Here is a 22,508-nt window from a genome sequence, read left to right as displayed (position 1 = left end):
CTTTACTGAAGGTCCACTTTAAAATCTTTACATAACTTGCAAAGGACGTGTCAAAATCCATTCTCTATGTACAATCTGATATATTAGCTATAAAAAAGAAATTGTCAAAATATCTGTGTCTGAAAATGTTTGCATTGTGTCTACAACAAAATCTTATATTGCACAAAATCCAGTGTTCATATTAAAACAAGCTGTTAAAAGCTTAGCCGTAATTCTTTTAAGATATTTATAATTTTAATAGTGAGTTTGACAGTTTTCAGGGAGGCATTCAAAATGTTACTTTTTTGTGATTGAACAACGAATGCGGCTCTAAATGCTGGTGAGTGACAGATAAGAACTTTAGGAAGCATCAGACTGACACCTCAAATAATTCCGATGATATGCTTGTTGTAGAAGGAGATGATTGCTGCTTAGCTACGCTCGCTGTTAAACATTCCTCTTTTTCTAATTCTCCTTCACCTTTTTCGCTCGTAGACATTTTATTTGCTGCATAATCCTCCTCCTTGTGATTTATTTCGGCTTTTGTTACTCTTTTTCCAGAATTTAGTCTGTCTGTCTGTCTGTCTGGCTGATTGGTTTGCTGCGGCTCACTTATCAATTCATTCTCATTCGTTATCACTGTATTTACCCAATGCGCTGTTCGCAGTGCTTGATTCACAGGTGGAGGAAGGAGTTGTCGGCTCTCGTCAAGCACAGATGCAATACTCGTTTGCGCTTTATCTACTTTAGTTTCAAATCTAGAAGTTTCTGACATTACTAAAGTATATGTGTCAACTCTGGCTGTATGTAATGAGCCACCTTTTTTGTTGTTCTTTTGTGGTGGGCTGTGACTATGTAAGCTAGATGGGGGATCGATCACCGGTTTTAGTTCAACTACACCATCTTGGACCGAGATAGGAACACCTGCAAGTCATAAAAGAAGCATCAGAGTAATATTCAGCTGTTTAATAAACAAGGTAAGTTATCGGTTCATAAACCGTGCATAACTTTAGAATAATAAGTGTGTGTTGACTCGTGTGAAGGAGCCTTAGGCATCATTTTAGACATACTCAGTGCATTATACAGACTCTGAAGAAGAGTATATACGCTTCATTAGCGTGACAAGTACGAGCTTCTACTTGTTTTCAACTTTTCGATAAAACTCTCAGCTCAATAGTTCAACAAAAAGTATTTTAAGATCTATTATTCAATGGAGGAGTGTTTTAGACTTGTTTGCATTCTTTTGCTATCTGCAGCCCTGTACTACCATTGCATTAGATGCCAGTCAGTTGTATATTCACAACAAATTGAGGTACATGCAAAACATTTTTTTATCTGTTTACAACGCTGCAAGCTTTTGGTAAAACAAAAACTGAAGTTTGTAATATTATTATTATGCGGTCATTAGTCTACACCGAATTAGTTACATAACTAAAGTTATTGGTAAATTAATGAAACTCAACTGATGGCATGCACAGCTAATTACTAGGTATATTAAAAATAGCAAAGCTTATGTACAGGGCTAATTGTTTGCATGTAGGCAAGCCCCATGTTTGCATGGCTTTAATTTCCTACCGTATTATCACCTACGCAGAAAGCACATGCTAACTCATGCTTACAGGGTTACAAAATGTCTGCCACTTGCTGGCAGCATTAGCATTTTCTTTTTATCTGCAGTTGATAGTTATTTGCACAGACCGTTTGATACCATGAGATGTTAGCCCTCCTGGCAGGCCTAACATATGTTGTGGTACATTGAGTTGTTTAAATAGTGTAGGGGCTGCGGCATGGCTTCAACACAGCTTTAAACGCATCTCAGACCTTTCACACACGATCGAACAGGGTTATTGATGGTTTTTAGTGTTCCATGGTGCAATAGATGTATGAGTAAATTCTTTAAGCAGGAAATTAACTCTATTGTTTTCATTGATTGAGCCAAAATTTAGTGAGCATCTGTTATGGCTAGAGTGTGATAGATCTACTGTTGCGGATACACCATAGATATTATCTAGGTCTAGCATTGCAGTTACACTGTAAATATCTATCTGCTAAGTTTGCATTGCAGCTACACAGTTAATTTTTTATACACCTATTATTGCAGCTGTATAGGTCTAGTGTTGTAACTACATAGTAGTTGTTTGCTAGAGTTGACATTGCAACTACACTATGGATACCTGAATGGTCTAACATTGTAGCTGTACCTTCAAGGGTTCATCAATCACCGAAAGTGTTGCTCCATATGCATAACTATGTGATGGACTACATAGTGGATCACACAAGAAATAAATGCCCATCTTAGAAAAGCCATGTATTGTTTAACTTGATTAGAAATTACATCTCTGCCAAACCCATGAGCCATTAGTGAGAGGTGATCCTATGTAAGTAGAGACTAGTCATAACAACTAACAAATCATAACAACTAACAACACCTAGAGACACTGGCTTCAGTAGCGAACAGATAAATTTAGCCATACTTTCCGGTAATAAAGCATACATAATTTGAACAAACAGACAGTTACCCAGTTCCTTGCTCAGCACGTATGCTTGCATTAGTTTAGCTCTCCAACTCGGGTCCAGCATCACTTAACATAGTAAAAACAACTTGAAACGTAATGAGAAGTCTTTGTGTCGGTATGCTACCTTATATTCATGGTACTATTACCAAAAATAAATGTTCAAGATGCTCGTAAGGCCTTCAAGCCATTGGAGGGGTAGAGCCCATCGCATAAAATGTAACCATAGAATACCGATGGTTTTCTAATGCTGTACTGTAAAAATGGTTGTATCAATATAAACTGGGATAGATTGGGGTTGAGTATGAAGAGGAGAGGACTGTGCTAACACTCTGTAGCATAGAATATTGTGTATGCATTACAGAGTGAAACAATATGAAATGCTGCAACATAAAAGTTTCTACTATAGAAATACTTGTAGCGCGTAGCGATTGCATAGAGCTCTACCAATTATGGAGCAGCTTGAAGTTTGATGATATCATAAAAGGTGTCCAATAGAGTGGTCTAACATAGATTAGTCTAACATAGAGTGGTCTAACATGGAGTGGTCTAACATAGAGTGGCCTAACATAAAGTGGTCTAACATAGAGTGGTATGACATAGATTGGGCTAACATAGAATGGTCTAACATAGAGGGGTATGACATAGGCTGTGTGATATAAAATATCAAGCAACAGAAATATGACCGCCACAGGGAATAAAAATTGTAGCCTGGCAGCATGGCCCATAGGTAAGCATTATAAATAGAGCAAAGAACCTATATAGGCTGTAGATAAAACTTTTCTAAGGTCTGATTAGAAAACACTTGATGAGCCTGACTAATCTTAGGCACTGACTACTGTTCTGATAACTGTTCTGTGTCAGCTACTGCTGCCACCTGATTAAACTATGACATCATGAGAATAAGGGTATAACTATCTATGATTTGTGCTAGTATGATCATCAGTGGCCTAATAAGTACATTCAAGGGGTATAAAGTCCTCTCTAGGTGATTATGTACACACAGCCTGAGATCATTAATTATAAGACCAATAGGTATAGCCTTAGGTCATAATAAGACTAATAGGTATAGTTCAAGCCTGCCACAAAACCGCTAGATGTAGACTTACGTCACGTTAGAAGAAACCTGTTCAGATCTGCATCAGACTTGTGAGTATTTGATTTAAGAATTCCCAAACTTCCGTGACAAATTGCTTAAGCAAACAGATCCAAAGTCATGCTTGAAATTCAGCTACTGATACGGTGTTTAGGTATAAGTATGACTAATGATATACAGAATGAACCAGTCAGCAGCTAGACAGATATCAGCACTCTACCAGTTCTCAACCTGCTCCCTTCGCCAATTAACACCCTGAGACAAAATTATGTGTATACAAGTTTTTTAGTATTTATTTTAGGTACATTTACTACTAGGCAGCAAAAAGCACACTATTCACCTTTGAAAAGAAGACAACTAAAATAGTCTCACCAAAGGCAGCTATGAGAATCGAACAAACGATGTTTTTTGCACTCTTTAAATTACCGCATATTTGTAAGTAGTAAATGAATGCTGTAAGTAGCATACATGCCACACAGCTAGCAAGTGACCAGACTGATCAAGGAAGGGCAACTGCTCAAACTATCACCGGGTAGCAATTCACTAGGACTTGTGCAGTTGACACTCCACTATATTCTGTCACTAGCCAAAAAAAATTTGTATTTTTGCTCACCAACATATTTACAGCAAACACTCTCTCAGCAGCAGGTGTCAGCAGGTGCCGCAGCTACCGAGTCTCATAAGAGTAACAAAGCTGAACAGACAGAGGATAGATAACTGCAAAATACATACTTTGCTCTCTTATATTCTGTTCTTGTGATGCGTCTTGTGTCATTTGTTGACGTTCTGTGTCTTTTCCTACTCCCGATGTCTTGTGCTTACAAAGTCGCTTTTTGCATAAGTGCCATTTATACTTGACTATTAAATAGATTATTGCTAGGACGAATGTAACGCCTACAACAAAGTTTTATATATGCAGTTATCATACTCAGCTATAAATTTTTTTCATCACAATTTTTTTAAGAATTTTTGAGAAATACATTTTGAACTTTGATTGTATCTATGAAGTTACGTACATAACATATTAAATACATAATACATACTTGCTATCTGAAAGATAAGTGCAACTATTTTCCATAACTAGTAACATTATGTATGTATATTATACATGTATATTATATATATGCGTACACTTACACATGCATCTACACTATATATGTACATTAATGTATTTATATATATACAAACCTGTGAATGAAAGAATTATTACCTTGAGACTTCCGCTTAATAACCAAAGATGCTGTACTATCATTGGTATCTATGCCCCTACCATGATAAACTGCCAAGAGACTATAGAATCATTTTACAGCCAACTGTCTGATACACTTAGATCAGTACCTACTAGATGATGCAGTCTGATGTAGGGTGAGAAAAACTATGCTCCAATTGAACTGGAATTGCTGGCAATAGTGTTCACAATGCAGTGCTTTGATCATCATGTCTTTGGTAACCCAAATGTTCACATACATTCTGATCATGAACCATTTATACCTATCTGAAACAAATCTCTGCTCAATCCATGTTATTAGCAATGCAGAGATATCCTGCAAAGTTAATATATTGCCACGGTAGTCAACTGATCACTGCCAACATGCTTTCTAGATGTTCTGCAGATATCTCGACGGCTAAGGATGTGCCAGTCGATCAGATCTTCCAAATACAGACTCATCTCTCTGATCTAAATACAACCAATCCTCAACAAGATATACCAGGCAACATGGAGACTTAGAAACAAATCCAGACAGCAACACAAACAGATGCCGAGCTCAAGGAAGTCACGAAACTAATGGTTTACGGATGGCACAAGCAGGATCAGATTTCTACAGCAATTAAACATTACTTCTATCTCAGGGACCAGTTAGACGTCATGAATGGGGTAATCTACAAAGAGCTCCAATTAGTCATCCCAAAATTGTACAGGCTCAAAAATTCTACAGAAACTGCACGGTAGCCATCAAGGTGCAGGTGCTACTCTAAGGAGAGCCAAGTCATGCCTATATTGGCCAAACATGGCAATAGACATCAGGTGACACGTAGATCAATGTGTAAGCTGCGCAGTGGACGCTCCAGCTCAGGGCAAGGAGACCATGCAAAACCATGACATACCGGCAGCTCCATGGGTCAAAGTAGGCATGGACCTGCTCACTCATAAAGGGAAAGAATACATCATAGTGGTCAATTACTTCAGTTGTTTTTTTTGAGTATGATTCCCTCAAAGATACCAGGACAAAAACAGTCATAGAGACGTGCAAGAGAATATTTGCCAGTTACGGTATTCTCCTGATTGTGCAATCAGATAACGGACCTCAGTTCACAGCCTTGGAATTTTCCAGCTTCAGCAACAGTTGGGGATTCGAGCATTCAATGAGCTCTCCAGGAAACGCCCAATCAAACCGGAAACCAGAAGCACCAGTAAAAATATTCAAAGGTTCTTGAGAAGAGCAGAAGACCCATTCCTGGCAATACTTGAATACAGGAACACACTCACTGCTGGAATGTCTACAACTCCTACTCAAAGAATGATGGGTAGATCCACCAGACTAATACTTCCTACCAGTGCCTTGACGCATAGCCAGAACAAAGAGATGATACTCTAAGAAAAAACACGGGAAAAGTTACACAATGACACTATGATAAAAGGGCAACTGACCTATCCCAATTGAAGATTGGGTCGCCGGTACTGAAACGGAGCCTTGGCGATATTAAAGCTAAGTGAAGTGAAGGGAAGGTGTTGGCAGCCATGTCTGACAGATCATATGCAGTGCTCAATGAGTACAGTGGCAACATTCTCCGACCCAACCGAGTAGACCACAGAAAAGCACCCATACAACTCGAGGAGCTTCTGAACATTGAACAACATAATATGGGTTCCCCAGGTGAGATGCACAAAATCCCAGTGCCAGTAATAGTTCCTGAGACAATAGAAGAAGCGGCAACATCAAGTGCCTTTCATCACAGCGACATCCTACCAACTGGAACAATCACACCTGTAGCTGACACAGCCAACAATCCAGGTCGCAGACCTCAACGCAATACCCATATGCCAGCAAAGTACAATGACTATGATATGGGAAGATAGATTTGATCAGATAAAGTTTGCACACATGTATTACTTCTTTGTTTAATACTAGACAATTTACAACAGTCAACCGTTTAATCTGTTTATTTCAATTTTATTTGAAAAGAGATTTTCATGACTTGAGTTATCCTCCCATCCTTCATTTTCATACAAGTCATTTGTGGGCTCACATCCGGTTTATTGTGAAATTTATTTTGGCAAGCATGTGCTGACAATTGTTATATTTAAGTAGTGAACACGATCACTTTCAGCGCGCAGGCTTAAAGTGTACTACAGAAGTTAACCAAATAAACTGACAGGGCCACTAATTATTAAGTCTATCAACTTTAACACTCCATGAACCTAACACAAACAGCAATGAAGAGAGAGAGAGAGAGAAAGAGAGAGAGAGAGAGAGAGAGGGAGGGAGGGAGGGAGGGAGGGAGGGAGGGAGGGAGGGAGAGAGAGGGAGAGAGAGAGCGAAAGAGAGAGAGAGGAAGAGAGAGGGGGGTGAGAGAGAGAAAGAGAGAGAGAGAGAGAGAGAGAGAGAGAGGAGGGAGGGAGGGAGGGAGGGAGGGAGGGAGGGAGGGAGAGAGGGAGGAAGGGAGGGCAGGAGAGAGAGCAAAAAAGAGAGGAGTCATGATTCTTAGTAGTTTTCTTTCACATAAGAAAAGTACGACTTACTCGGCGAACAACAAGCTCCAAATATTTCATTTTTACTTACACCTTCACATTTTCTTCAAAGACAAATAAAGACAATAATTATACTTTTAGATTTACTTGGAACTACAAACTTCAAAAGAGTTAAGAAAAAATATGTGTCTAATTTTTTTAATTTTTATCGTTTTATCGCATTAACATCTATTTTCTATCTTGTCTCTGCTCAAGCTAAGCATATTGAACTTAATAGCAGTTATAACATAATATATCTTTCTTTCTATCATTAATATTTTAAGGAAATTAAGGCTGCGTAGTTCTCAAATTAAAGATTTTCATCATAGAATAACTTGTATAGTGATTGATGTAAACACAGTTGCAAAGTTTTATAGCTCAAATTCAATATACATTCTAGAAAAGGGGACGATAAAAGGGGATACTTCCCAGCTCCTTAGTTCCCACGACAAACTTGTTAACTTCGATTCCACTCTAATACATGTACATGTACTTGTACATAATATACATGTACATGTACCTACATTGGCATAGCTTATGATGGATTCTCATCTCATAAGCATTGCAGCCATTGGTGAGAAGTGGACACAAAGAATGAGATTGATACATTTGCTCCTACATGCTGACTAGTGTTCCTATTGGCTTAGTCACAGTGATTTGAGTTAATCTTGACTTAATCAATCTATTTTATTGATTTTAAGCGTTAATAGAGATTAGGTAATGAAAGATTTTACCTGCTTGACAAGTCATGAACTGCATTGCATGAGGCCTTTCGCAGGCATCACACCCATAGCTCATTAGCGACTCAGGACATGACCACGCATAAGTAAGGGAATTATTGCACACCCCAACGCTACTTATAGTTATCTATAAAACTACTGCTTGTTGTCAGCACTCAAATATGCAATTAAATGCAAATGAAAACAGAGTTATAATATTCATCTATTTATGCTTCTCAACCAAAAGTGAACAATAAAATATTTTAGTAGGATAGAAATGAGTTGAAGACAAGCAAAGCGGACCAAAATATAATAAAGATTAGCCAATGAGATTTGAGACATTGATTAGCTTCCTAGTTTAGTAGTGACTAGGTTATCTACTACCGATTGATTGTAGTGACATGTAGGCGCCCAAAAAAGTAAACCATGTCTCACTATTTGATATAAACGCAAACATATATATATACATATATGTTTATATATATATACATATAAGTTTATATATATATACATATAAGTTTATATATATATATATATATATATCGATAGACATGTATATACATCTCCATGTTTGTCTGTCTGTAGTTTGTCTGACTAGTTATAGTGATAAGGTTATAGCAATGAAAAATCACCTTCATAGTGGACTTATATTAGAAATTGCGATTATATTAGTAACTGTCTGTCTGGTTATAGTTATAAAGTTTTAACAACGAAAAATCACCTTCGTACTGGATTTGAACTCATGGCATTCAAATAGCAAGGCTACTATCAAGCGTGTAGCCACAAGGCTACTATCAAGTGTGTAACCACAAGGCTACTATTAAGTGTGTAACCACAAGGCTAATATCAAGTGTGTAACCACAAGGCTACTATTAAGTGTGTAACCACAAGGCTAATATCAAGTGTGTAACCACAAGGCTACTATCAAGTGTGTAACCACAAGGCTACTATCAAGCGTGTAACCACAAGGCTACTAGCAAGTGTGTAACCACAAGGCTACTATCAAGTGTGTAACCACAAGGTTACTATCAAGTGTGTAACCACAAGGCTACTATTAAGTGTGTAACCACAAGGCTAATATCAAGTGTGTAACCACAAGGCTACTATTAAGTGTGTAACCACAAGGCTAATATCAAGTGTGTAACCACAAGGCTACTATCAAGCGTGTAACCACAAAGCTACTATCAAGTGTGTAACCACAAGGCTACTATCAAGTGTGTAACCACAAGGCTAATATCAACTGTGTAACCACAAGGCTACTATCAAGCGTGTAACCACAAGGCTACTATCAACTGTGTAACCACAAGGCTACTATCAAGCGTGTAACCACAAGGCTACTATCAAGTGTGTAACCACAAGGCTAATATCAAGGCTAAGCCATTCCTATCATTCTCATCGCTTTGACCATATACTGTATATCCTTTTTACGATTGCACACACCAAATGTACAACTTTTATTATTAGTTAATATTATCTTTTGTATTTGTTATTTGTTTAATTTTTTTTAAAAGGTAATTTTTTTTACCATTACCTATTTTTTAATGTGTAATTTTCAATAGGTACCATTACAATGATATTTCCGATTTTGGTAAATCTGTAAAAGCTAAATGATTTTTACGGCGGCACATGTATCATCTGGACTCGGAATTACTTCTACATTTCCTCTACATTCCATCAGACAAAGTATCAGACAAAGAAAGTTCGATATCTGATTTTACGTTTGTACCAGTATTGAGAAGTACCAGTATCGTCCATCAAAACTTTGCATACAACGAGATTCTGCTGCAACAGTAACCATTTTTATACACACACTTTCATGTACCCATTGTTTATTTTTCTCTTAATTTACTTGAACTGTACAGAAACACTCTTCTCACAATATGAAGTTTAAAAGTTAGAATGGCAACTGTTGTATAAAATAAGTTTTCTGGGCAAAGACTTTTTTATTACCTGGGCAATGCCAGGCATTCACTTAGTATCATATATACATATAAATGTGAGGGTTCGTCTGTCCAGTTATAGCTATTAAAATCTAGCAGATGATTTTATCTCTGAACCTTCAGGTCTGAAGACCAGCAATCTAAACCACTACACCGAGTGGTAGTAGAGATAGCAGTGATAGCAACGATAGTAGTGATAGTAGTGATAGTAGTGATAGCAGTGATAGTAGCGATAGAAGTGATAGCAACGATAGTAGTGATAGTAGTGATAGTAGTGATAGCAGTGATAGTAGCGATAGAAGCGATAGTAGTGATAGTAGTAATAGTAGTGATAGCAGTGATAGTAGTGATAGTAGTGATAGTAGTGATAGCAGTGATAGTAGTGATAGCAGTGATAGTAGTGATAGTAGCGATAGCAGTGATAGCAGTGATAGTAGTGATAGTAGTGATAGTACTGATAGTAGTGATAGCAGTGATAGCAGTGATAGTAGTGATAGCAGTGATAGTAGTGATAGTAGTAATAGCAGTGATAGTAGTGATAGTAGTGATAGCAGTGATAGCAGTGATAGTAGTGATAGTAGTGATAGTACTGATAGTAGTGATAGCAGTGATAGCAGTGATAGTAGTGATAGCAGTGATAGTAGTGATAGTAGTGATAGTACTGATAGTAGTGATAGCAGTGATAGCAGTGATAGTAGTGATAGCAGTGATAGTAGCGATAGAAGCGATAGTAGTGATAGTAGTAATAGTAGTGATAGCAGTGATAGTAGTGATAGTAGTGATAGCAGTGATAGTAGCGATAGAAGTGATAGCAACGATAGTAGTGATAGTAGTGATAGCAGTGATAGTAGCGATAGAAGTGATAGCAACGATAGTAGTGATAGTAGTGATAGTAGTGATAGCAGTGACAGTAGCGATAGAAGTGATAGCAACGATAGTAGTGATAGTAGTGATAGTAGTGATAGTAGTGATAGTAGTGATAGCAGTGATAGTAGCGAGAGAAGCGATAGTAGTGATAGTAGTAATAGTAGTGATAGCAGTGATAGTAGCGATAGAAGTGATAGCAACGATAGTAGTGATAGTAGTGATAGCAGTGATAGTAGTGATAGCAGTGATAGTAGTGATAGTAGCGATAGCAGTGATAGCAGTGATAGTAGTGATAGTAGTAATAGCAGTGATAGTAGTGATAGTAGTGATAGTAGTGATAGTAGTGATAGCAGTGATAGTAGTGATAGCAGTGATAGCAGTGATAGTAGTGATAGTAGTGATGAATGATTGTGATGACATTCATTACATTGGTTTACATACTCAATCTTAGAGAGCTTGGGGTTATTCATTTGCACTGGTGGTCATTGAACAATTATTAAGCTAGTTTTAAACACACTATTGTTTTAGTAAAGATTGAGACTTCTAGCTTACAAAGGAAGTTACTCTAATTCTTTGGGTAGTTATGTTATTATCTGTGCAACGGCGAGCATTCAGTTAGTCTATGTATATGTATATCTACATATAAAAATTTCAGGGTTTGCATTTTTGATTTTTTGTGCAATCTGTGTCCAGTTATAGCAATTAAAATCTAGCAATGAAAATCCGTATCGCAGAGGATTTGATCTCAGAACCTCCCATTCACAAGATGACAAGCTAATCTATTAAGCTACACAGGATAAAACCAATTCATTGGGCAAATAGTCATTATCTGGGTTAAAACATGCACAGAAACTTTGTGTTCCGCACAATGTCACTAAAGCTGGCTCTCACGGCTATTATTAGTAAGTTTAGCAATGCGAATACTGAATACTAGCTTGCTCAAATTAGCCATTGGAAATGTGCTAGGCTAATGGCAAGTGGCAGGCAACTACATTACCTGCGACTGTTTACAAGCTGATCTTTAATACATGTGCAACGCTGGAAATTCCGCTAGTATATATATATAGATAGATATCTATATATATACATGTATATATCTATATACATTATATATACATGTATATATATATATATATATATTTATAGATATGTAAGTAGATGCTATACACATATAGATATATTTATAGCATCTATTTGTAGCGTGCTATAAATAGATGCTATACAGTATATATAATACCTTATGTATAGATACAGTGTATATACGTAAGGCATGCTAGTCATAGAACCATGAAGAAATTAAAACAAGGGCCAAGAGATATACCCAGTGTCTGTATTTCAATAACCAGTCAATGACATCCATTGCAGATGCCTTTATTCAGTGAGGTTTTTCCGAAAGTTTCATCTTATTTTGCAAAAATAATCATGGCTTTTAGCGTGCTACCATTTGCTATTTGCGCCCAATTTTGGGTATCAGTAACTTCTAAAGACCAGCTTCATTGCAAATTATCTTCAACATCTTCAACTTGAATGTTCTGTTACCTTTTTAATCTATTCTCAGTAAAAAAATAGTTGTCCAGAAAAAATTATATTCCGAAAGAGCCTATATCATATTTTTAAAATGAGATACACTTGTACAAGGAAGTCTTCAGTTGAGCTGAAGTCTGGTTGTTTGGAATTAAAAGTAAGTCTTCCGCATTTTAGCAAATAAAACAATTTTTTATTATTTGATTAATCCGTTACATCCCTAGACCGTGTAAAGGTAATGCAACGTACTACCTCAATACGTTAATTTTATACTCGTATCTGGTCTCAATCAGTCCAAGAGTTTTTAAGAACAGATCTTTTTGTGCTTGTTTCCTTCTCTATTTGATTGTTACTCATGTTACATCTGGACGAAGCTATTAGAATCTAGGAATTCTAGTTTGCTCTTGACAGGATATGAAAACTCTGACAGATTTTGTGTAAACTGAAGCTGGCTGACACATCTCATTGTTTAACAAAGGCAGTAACATGTGCTACCTTCTTTCAGCTTCAGGCCTGTTAGGTGTGTTTATCTTTATTAGTCTTATCAATCGTGGTAGAGAGCCAACTACTTATAAGGAATATAGAGAAAGCTGTTAAACAAGAACCTGTTTTTGCTCAAAAAGTTTGTGGAGCGGAAAGAAATCAACCAACTTCAGTTCATTTTAGCCTCTAATATAGAGATGATGAGAGCCGATGACCTTGATAAAGTGACCAGAATATTCAAGCATTGAAAGTATTGTCTACTATTGTCTGGTCACACAGCCGACTGTCTACATGGTCACACAGCCGACTGTTCCACAAACTTTAGCGATAGCCATTTCAAAGAGGCTATGATGTTCACAAGATCCTTTTTCAATACCAAACTTATACTGCGCATCTGATCAACATTTCTAGCATCTGTCAGTCTTTTAACAGTACACCTGCCAAAATCTGTCAAGAAAGACACGTGTCTTTCATTCTGCCACTTGCCAAAACCAGTCAAAGAATGGATATGTCTCTCAATCAATTCAGCAGAACACTTGTCAAAACCTGTCGAGGGATAGGTGTTCTGTCAGTTCAAGTTTAGTCTATCAAGTAAAACACCTGTCAATGACAGATAGATATGATATCTATTTGCGTCGCCTATAGTCATCTTGAGGTGTTTTCGCAAGTTTTTAGACTGAATTTTAACACCTCTAATATATTAAACCTTGGCCACCCACTTAGGGATGAGGAATAAACCTTGGCCACCTACTTAGAGATGAGGATTAAACCTTGGCCACCCACTTAGGGATGAGTGCTAACACTGCTAAGAAAAGTTTTAGGTGAATTTTTTTACCTGCTAGAGAGAGAACCTGGTTAGCCACAGAGCACTTGCTCATTTAGTTTTGAGTTATGGACTATTTTCAGGCTCTCAATAACATTCTGATCAACCTTTCTAGCAACATTCAGTTGTTTATTCATGTATTTTGTTTATATGATTGGCAGATCTCATTGTTTCTGTAAATAGAGTGACCTTTCGTTTTACTGATTTCATGACTTGTGCTTTTTAGCCTTTGTAGAAACATTTTGGATTATTGTTGTTGATTACAACAGCCTGCTCTAGAACATTTATTTATCACTATTCATCATTCTATATAATAGATACACTCAACAGCTCACAACTGTCTATTTTGCTATACCAATATTGATAGCAATAGTAACAGTAATAAGAATGCTAATAGTATCAGTGATTGCTGTAGTAATAGTAGAAGTTATAGTAATATTAATACTAATAGTTACAGTCAAAGTAATAGTAGTAGTAATAGTAGTAGTAATCATAAATATTGTAAAGTTGTACATTCGGTCAACTCATATGTGTGACAGAATAAATAGAGTTACTATAGCAATTTAGCTTAGGGGCAGCCAGGGGTTTGATACATTATGATATGATCTTGACTCTTCATTAGAAAGAGAATGTGCTGTTGTTTTACAAAATGAGCACAATTTCTTCATAGCCTCTCTGTGAAACATCGGTGATTATACGCTCATCAGAATAGTTTCAAAATTTTAGATACCGGTATCTAAATTGAAACAAACTAAGCTAACAGAGAAAGGGCATCAGTTTCTAAGCTTAATTCCAGCTGTTCATTCTAGAATATTCTAGAACACAAGCAGATAGCATTTTTACTCATTCTTGTTGTATCAGTCACTTATCAATACAGGGACTCATTTACCCCTATCAACATACAGATACGCACCCAGTATAAGGGCAGTCCTGATTCCTTGCTCCGCGTTGTAGTTGGGGTATTGAACATCCCCCTTGGCTGTTGCATTCTTAGGCTTGTCGTTTCGGACCAGCTGGTGCTCCAGATGTGTTTTTGCCATGTCTACGAGAGACATTAGAACAAAGTAACGACACCCAAACTTCCCCATTGTCAATGTATGGCGTAATACATTCATTCTCGCTCATCGATGTCTAGTGGTGATCCGTGACTACTTCGAACTTTTATGAGTTGGTTACATCATTTAATAAATCCATTGTGAATCTTTGCGAGTTTTAATGTAAGAAATCATAAAATATTTATCGCAGCAGTCTCTACATTTCTTGCGACAATATCTAGGTAGATGCAATTCAATGCATCATGTTTTATTCATGATGTTTTCAAAGGCCGTATAATTAGCATTATGCTGAGGTTTCATTGGTTGAAGCTACTGCATTTATTCCTAGCGCTCTGCGCAGCTCCCATGGAGCCGTGTCAAATGTCATGCGCATAGCGGGACAAGATATTGTGTATTCATGGAAACTTTGATGGAGGACAAGCTATACCCTTGAGAGACAGCAACGAGAATAAGCCATGATTTATGAAAAGAGTGCGACAACGGAGGATCAGTGGCAGTGAACAAGTCTCACCCCCTGCATAGTACATTCACCATTTATATACAAACCATATTCTACCCATCAATCTAAGATAAGACATTGTAAAGACAACTCCTAACAGAAGGCCAAAACCAGCAGATGCCGTTCCTTATCAAAATCCAATTTTCATTTTCGCTTTTATTGAGGGAGTTAAAATCTCTGTACAACAAAACTCACTGCATCAATATAGTAGTTAGTATGTGAAAAATATATGTCTATGAATCCCACCACAGGTTTTATAGAATTAAAACTAGAAAGTCTATGAGTCTGGTGAGGAGCAAGTAGATGTGGGAAAATAATTCAAGAGCTTTACAAGCGACTGTAAGCGATTCAAATGGTTATTACTTATTAGCCAACTGTTGTTGACATATCTGGAGCAGATAACTTCTAATTGTTTTATTCAAATTTTGGTCAGATTGTTCTTAGAAATCCTTCGTTTGATTTTTTAACAGGAGTGGTTAAAATATCTAATGCTATGTTTTCGTAATCACTGTTAATCAGTTTAATCAGTTATAGAATCACTGTCCAAGGTCTTTTTTACCCGGAATGCAACAATTATCTGCAAAAATCAGTTTATCAGTTAAAAGCAATATTGCAGTCAAACGATGTTTGTCTGTAAGAAGTCATATTCTTCTGTAATAATATCCTAAAGGTTTTGAGCGGTTCATATTTAATAGAGCATCAATACAGTTCTCACTGGAATTATGCTTATGTGTGACAACTCCAAGTATGTCGCACCACAAAAGTTTCATGGATATTTTACTGTATTTTCTTGATGAATCAGTACTAATCTGATACTAGAGAGTTTTTGCATGGTAAAAGATATTAATGGAAACCACGGGGTCTCGTCATCATAGTAAGGCTTTTAATTCAAGTAGCAATATACATATGAATAGGCCTGCATACAGTATTATTTAAAAGTTTATTGCGGGAAGAGTGTTACTCTGAATTCTGCTATGTAAATGGGTCGACCACAAGGGGTTAAGCAATGCACATATTTATAGGCAGAAGCCTTTCGTTGACATTTGCAATATCATTTGGTCGAATGTTTATGTGGCACTTGGCTGACCTTTGGGCTTCATGTACTTGAACGGTGCATAAGTGTTTTGGGACAAGTTTTTAAACAAATAAAACTCTTAATATTTAAAATGGCCCAAAAAATAATATCAGATGTCCATGTTCATATTATAATATCTGATATCTGATATCTGATATATACATCAGATACATAAGAGAAGCCTGAACAAGTCTTTTATGCTTTCTTAACCAGAATGGGGAAAGAAATTAAAATAAGAAAAACATGGAAACTTATCCTTCTATTTACAATTGCCATACTTACCTCAAAACTACAAATCACTAAGTTAAATCAGAATAATTACTTAGAGGAGAGAAGTCGTTCGACGTGCAACATTACTGGCCATTACTAATTATGGCAAGAACTTGCTCTTGTAAATAATAGAAATTTTCATGACTGCTTGGAAAGAATAGCGAATTGACGTGTTCTGATAAAAATGGATTAAGGATTTACTAACTGGATAACGTTATTTAATGTTACTGCGTGAAGCCACTGACCTCTTGACTCTTTTCAGCATATTAACCAAATATAACACTACATGTAGTTCATTACTACTCTATCACTGACCACCTCTCACTACTCTCTCACTGACCACCTCTCTACTCTATCACTGACCACCTCTCTCTAGTCTATCACTGACCACCTCTCTACTCTATCACTGACTACCTCTCTCTACTCTACCACTGACCACCTCTTTCTACTCTATCACTGACTATCTCTCTCTAGTCTATCACTGACTACCTCTCTCTAGTCTACCACTGATCACCTCTCTCTACTCCATCACTGACCATCAAAATCTGACAAGGACTTCTGATAATGACAATCTTGAGACCTTTGCTTGACACGACAGGAAAAAGTCTATGCATAAGCAAACATGGCACTGGATGGGTCGATATACACAATGAAGGAGCTCAGAAGGTGGAGGCTTTCGATAGATTATAAACTGTATCAACATAAGGAGCACATTGTATTCACTCCTATTGTTGCCATGTCCCAGTGACAGGAACTATTGTTACCTTATCCACACATGAAATCAATGCTCACGCATACATCAGAGAGCCTTGTAATAACGACTGACCCGACCCATGATTAGCAAGTACCTGCTACAGGGTGACTTGACCCATGACTAGCAAGTACCTGCTACAGGGTGACTTGACCCATGACTAGCAAGTACCTGGTACAGGGTGACTCGACTCATGACTAGCAAGTACCTGCTACAGTGTGACTCGACCCATGACTAGCAAGTACTTGCTACAGGGTATCATTAATTAAAACTCCGTAAAAACAAAAATAAAATGCTACTCTCTCTCACTCTTCTCTCTCTCTCTTCTCTCTCTCTATCCTTTGCTTCCTTTTCGTACATCTTATCCCCTTCTCATTTCCTTCTCCCTTTTTTTTACTCCCTTTCTTTCTTTTGTGCTCTCATTTTTGTGCATTTTCTCTAATACTTTATTTTCAAAAAACTGCTTAAATTACATGAAGGGACAACCCCGATTTGGTTGCATGAGCCTGCATTAGCCTTGGTCAGATATTGCTTAGACCAATTGGCCAATACTTGGAGATTTTCATGTCACTAACAGAAACTAATAAACAGTAAAAGGTTCCTTCCTAGGTAGCACACGCCGACAAAACTGTTAATTGTGTAGCAACCCCAAATATTGCTACAGACATCATCCAATCAAGTAAAGTAAGTTCCTACTGATTGCATTGTACATCGATTTAGCTTATTATAATCTCTCACATGCTCAAGAACAATGTACATCTTTGAATTTAGGATTACGTTGAAAGTCACCAATACCTGGGAGTTGTTTTCCCTTACACACACTGTTCATAGTCTTCCAATTCAGTTTCATCAGCTATTGTTGTGTGGAGATAAAATTTTCGAAAATGGCTATCATAGTATAAAAAAGGTCAAAGGTGTTAATTAAGCGTTGAAAAACTAGCAAGTCTCACACTTGCCACCTAAAAGGTTATGATGCCGCTGTAAAAACATCATGGTCAAACAACTCCAAACTGTTGCAGTTGTCCTACAAGTTTACAATACTTTTGCAATTATTCCAAATGTTTGTCTTTTGTTGATGTAATAGGAGATTTTTGCATTCTCTCAACATTATGTTGCTTTAAAAGGGTTTGCAGCCTTTATGGCTCCAACAACTAGAGCCAACAATACAGACCATGAGATCACTAATTTTAAAATTAGCTGTCTTTCTGAATGCGATGCTTGCACTTAACTTTTTTGATTTTGTAAAAGCAGAACTGACTCCAAGCAAATTATTAAAACTTTTTCTAATAGCTCTGCAACTTTTACTAATAATTGTGCAACAGTCACTCAATGAAGGAAGCTAGCTATCGTTGCAGTTCATTGAAATGGGGTAATCAAGAGAAAAACTTACTTCGGTAGTTAAAGGGAGATAACAAGTTGATCATAAACATTTTATCTCTGAAAGTCTAACAAATTATTTTTGCGACATAAAACTAGTTCCTTAGGATTAAAATACTTTGAGCATACCAACTCAATATGTCTCTGAGAGCCACTCTACTCACTTCTCTACACCGAAGACTTTAAAATAGACAACTCATACTTATATAATCATGATTGCGGATAGACTATTATAGCCTGCTATAATAGCAGACATATTTCTCAGCCTCCACTCTCATCTAGTCTTAATAACTTCATGACTCAATATAAAAAAGGTTAAACTAAAGATATTTTGAGCGCAGTTTGTGTTGTAAGAGTTTTTGCTTTAGCCACCTTGCTTTTACCTGTCTTTGTATTGTACTTGTGTAATTCCTTCTATTACAAATACAAACAGATTTAACAGGGCGGTGTGATCATAAAGTATAGCAGCAGGTGAGTGCTGTGAGTTGACAACAGGTGAATGCTGTCAGTTGACAACAGGTTGGTACTGTCAGTTGACAACAGGTTAGTGCTGTGAGTTGACAACAGGTTGGTGCTGTCAGTTGACAACAGGTTAATGCTGTCAGTTGACACTAGTTTAGCGCTGTGAGTTGACAACAGGAGAGTGCTGTCAGTTGACAACAGGTTAATGCTGTCAGCTGACAACAGGTTAGTGATGTCAGTTGACAACAAGTTAATGCTGTCAGTTGACAACAGGTTCGTGCTGTCAGTTGACAACAGGTTGGTTCTGTCAGTTGACAAAAGGTTAGTGTTGTCAGTTAACTAATGCATTTACATATATGATAGAATTATCGCAAATAATTCATCTTCACCATAAAACATGCATGAATTTGTTGTATGCTACGGAAAATACCAAACTATATTACCGATAACTGTGTGAGGACTTTAAAAACAAATGGAGTTATCTTCTAAGAACAGAAACAGTTCTGCAAGTAGATCACCCGTTTAGCCGTATTATATACCGATTCAGTTTAGACATGCGTTTCTAGGTATGCAAGCGTTAACAGATCATTCAAGTATATGATAACGCCAAGATTTTAACCAGTATAATATGTAGCAAAAATATCAAGGGCTAAGAGTCCTGTTCAGCCTGGACTAATGGAAAGGAAATAATGTAACACTATAATCATTCAGAAGTGCTAAAACAGAACACTAAATTATGCGAAGTGTATAGATCGAGCAGAATCAAATAAATGATACCTGCAGTAGTATGGAGTAGATACCTGCAGTAGTATGGAGTAGATACCTGCAGTAGTATGGGGTAGATACCTGCAGTAGTATGGAGTAGATACCTGCAGTAGTATGGAGTAGATACCTGCAGTAGTATGGGGTAGATACCTGCAGTAGTATGGAGTAGATACCTGCTTTGAATTTTTTTGTTGTTGAATAAAGTTATGAGTCAAGTATGTAGTACAAAGGTTAGGTAGTCAGTGATAAATTAGAGAGGTAGTCAGTGATAAACTAGTGCGAGGTGGTCAGTGGTAGAGTAGAGAGAGGTGGTCAGTGATAGAGTAGAGAGAGGTGGTCAGTGATAGACTAGAGAGAAGTGGTCAGTGATAGAGTAGAGAGCGGTAGTCAGTGATAGAGTAGAGAGAGGTAGTCAGTGATAGAGTAGAGAGAGGTGGTCAGTGATAGAGTAGAGAGAGGTGGTCAGTGATAGACTAGAGAGAGGTGGTCAGGGATAGAGTAGAGAGAGGTAGTCAGTGATAGAGTAGAGAGAGGTAGTCAGTGATAGAGTAGAGAGAGGTGGTCAGTGGTAGAGTAGAGAGAGGTGGTCAGTGATAGAGTAGAGAGAGGTGGTCAGTGATAGACTAGAGAGAGGAAGTCAGTGATAGAGTAGAGAGAGGTGGTCAGTGATAGAGTAGAGAGAGGTAGTCAGTGATAGAGTAGAGAGAGGTGGTCAGTGATAGAGTAGAAAGAGTTGGTCAGTGATAGACTAGAGAGAGGTGGTCAGTGATAGACTAGAGAGAGGTGGTCAGTGATAAAGTAGAGAGAGGTAGTCAGTGATAAACTAGAGAGTTTTCCAGCAGAAGATAAGAGTTAGTAATAGCGCAGTCACTTTTTTAAACAACGGAAAAGTTATTGCAAATATAAAAATCATTTTAATATCGGGCATAACAGCATTCTAATTTCATATACAGCGCTGAGTGTTCAATTTGCACACGCACACATTCGAAGCAACCAAAAGACTATCTACACCAATAGCATAACAACGTAAGCAGCAATCTTTGTAAAATTTACTCAGTAGAGCAAACAAAGTACTGTATCATGTTAAAGTGAGCTTACCTTCAGCACTGCTGTTGCTGTTCTGTATGCTGGTCACCTAAGTTAAAATGCTGTTGAGAGATGAACGGAAGTCTATTTCCCAAGAGACTTGAGAAAACGTAATATTTGCTCCTTGATTACGTAAAATAACATCTCAAATAAAGAACCCCTATAAATGCCGGGCTTACGACGCATTAACTCAAATCAAGTCTGTAGAATAATTTGCAAAGTTTTGCAAACAGATCAATTTAGTACCCTCCAAGAGCGAACGCCTTGACCCATCCAGATTGATCAAGAGAGACATGAAATGTTGGAAGCTTAAGCACAGACTCCCATTTAAGCAATGGAAGCTGACCTTGTTGGCACATAAATTAAATTTTCATGATGCTGCCTACAAAGCTAGTATTGACAGTGTGTTAAAATCAATTTTTAAGATGTTTGACATATATAATGGGAGAAATACTTTATTGCTTATAAGGATGGTGTATAACATGCGAATGTGTGAATAGTAATGCTAACCCCAAGGCATCAACACATGTATAACTTAATGGTCTCAATAATGTTGATCAAAGTGGTGTAAATTGATCCTCTAGTAATGACTTTTGTAAACGGTAATAAGCAATGTGGTATGACCAATAGGCGTAACCAGAAGTAACCTGGCAAGTGATTTTGATCATCTTACTAAAAAATGCCTAGTCAAAAACTAAGAGTGCCACCACTGCCTACTACAAATGTAGAGAACATGAGCAGCGGCTCTCATTTAAAACTTGTCTGAAAAAAAGGATATCAAGGCCATACTAGTATACTATGACTCAGTCGAGCAGGGCAAGTCGGTATCACCACAGAAATACTACTCAAGCAACTCACCCTCTCACTAAACTTGAAAATATTGATTAAGACGTATGAAATTTCAAAATCTAACTTACTCATCAAATGATAGCAAGGAAAACACACACAAGTATTACACAGTAAGATCATATACGTAGTCAGCTACGCTGTAGACTAATAGCTAGACTACCTTATTCCTATCAGCTATTATGTAACTGGTAGAAACCTCCTCATTACTCGTTAGTTGAGAACCCATTAGCAATACACTGCATAAGATCACAATCCAAAACAGACAAACTTTGATAGATACCTTAACTACCTTCCAACTTCTGCAGACTCAACCTCTTGAATGCTTCGTATGAACAAGCCAAACCACCAGTGGCTAGGCATACATGCAAATTAGCTGACTTCCAGTGATGAAACAGACATACTACGAACTTCAAGGACCAGCTTTATCGCCAAATGTCTGCTAGCACTTGTATAAATGTGAGCTAATAAAGGTCAGTAGTACAAAATTCTCACTAAGGGTCCGCCGAACTTGTTTATATTTGTGGAAGCTATTCGTAACTGCTCAATTACTCAGCTGGGGAAATGGCAGGTACAGAGGGAAACTATAGTACGTTGTTAACCTAATGCAGTTCTATGTAGCGTTGCATAAGCCCAGCTATTTCCTCA

At 37.3% G+C, this 22,508-nt stretch overlaps 1 protein-coding gene across 1 annotated transcript; it reads right to left on the bottom strand.

The window, feature by feature from the left end:
* Positions 1 to 49: 49 nt before the first annotated feature.
* Positions 50 to 22,469, bottom strand: LOC137405659 (uncharacterized). Its single transcript, XM_068091993.1, has 4 exons — positions 22,144 to 22,469; positions 14,588 to 14,716; positions 4,321 to 4,482; positions 50 to 903 (listed from the first exon to the last, which is right to left on the bottom strand). The coding sequence occupies exons 2-4, from the start codon at positions 14,712 to 14,714 to the stop codon at positions 350 to 352; spliced, it is 843 nt and encodes a 280-aa protein (XP_067948094.1). The 5' UTR covers positions 14,715 to 14,716; positions 22,144 to 22,469; the 3' UTR covers positions 50 to 349.
* Between the last annotated feature and the right edge of the window lie 39 nt (positions 22,470 to 22,508).

This window comes from Watersipora subatra, chromosome 10 (genome assembly GCF_963576615.1).
Source record: "Watersipora subatra chromosome 10, tzWatSuba1.1, whole genome shotgun sequence".
NCBI lineage: Eukaryota > Metazoa > Bryozoa > Gymnolaemata > Cheilostomatida > Watersiporidae > Watersipora > Watersipora subatra.
Note: the sequence above shows the minus strand (reverse complement) of the source record. Positions and strands in the feature narration are given on the sequence as shown.

What these genes read in the sequence shown, in the direction of transcription:
- LOC137405659 (XM_068091993.1), bottom strand. Translation starts at nt 14,714, where the DNA reads ATGGCAAAAACACATCTGGAGCACCAGCTGGTCCGAAACGACAAGCCT. An exon ending in CAGGACTGCCCTTATACTGG is followed by an intron (nt 4,483 to 14,587) that starts GTGCGTATCTGT and finishes ACTTTGTTGTAG; the next exon opens with GCGTTACATTCGTCCTAGCA. An exon ending in ACAGAATATAAGAGAGCAAA is followed by an intron (nt 904 to 4,320) that starts GTATGTATTTTG and finishes TATGACTTGCAG; the next exon opens with GTGTTCCTATCTCGGTCCAA.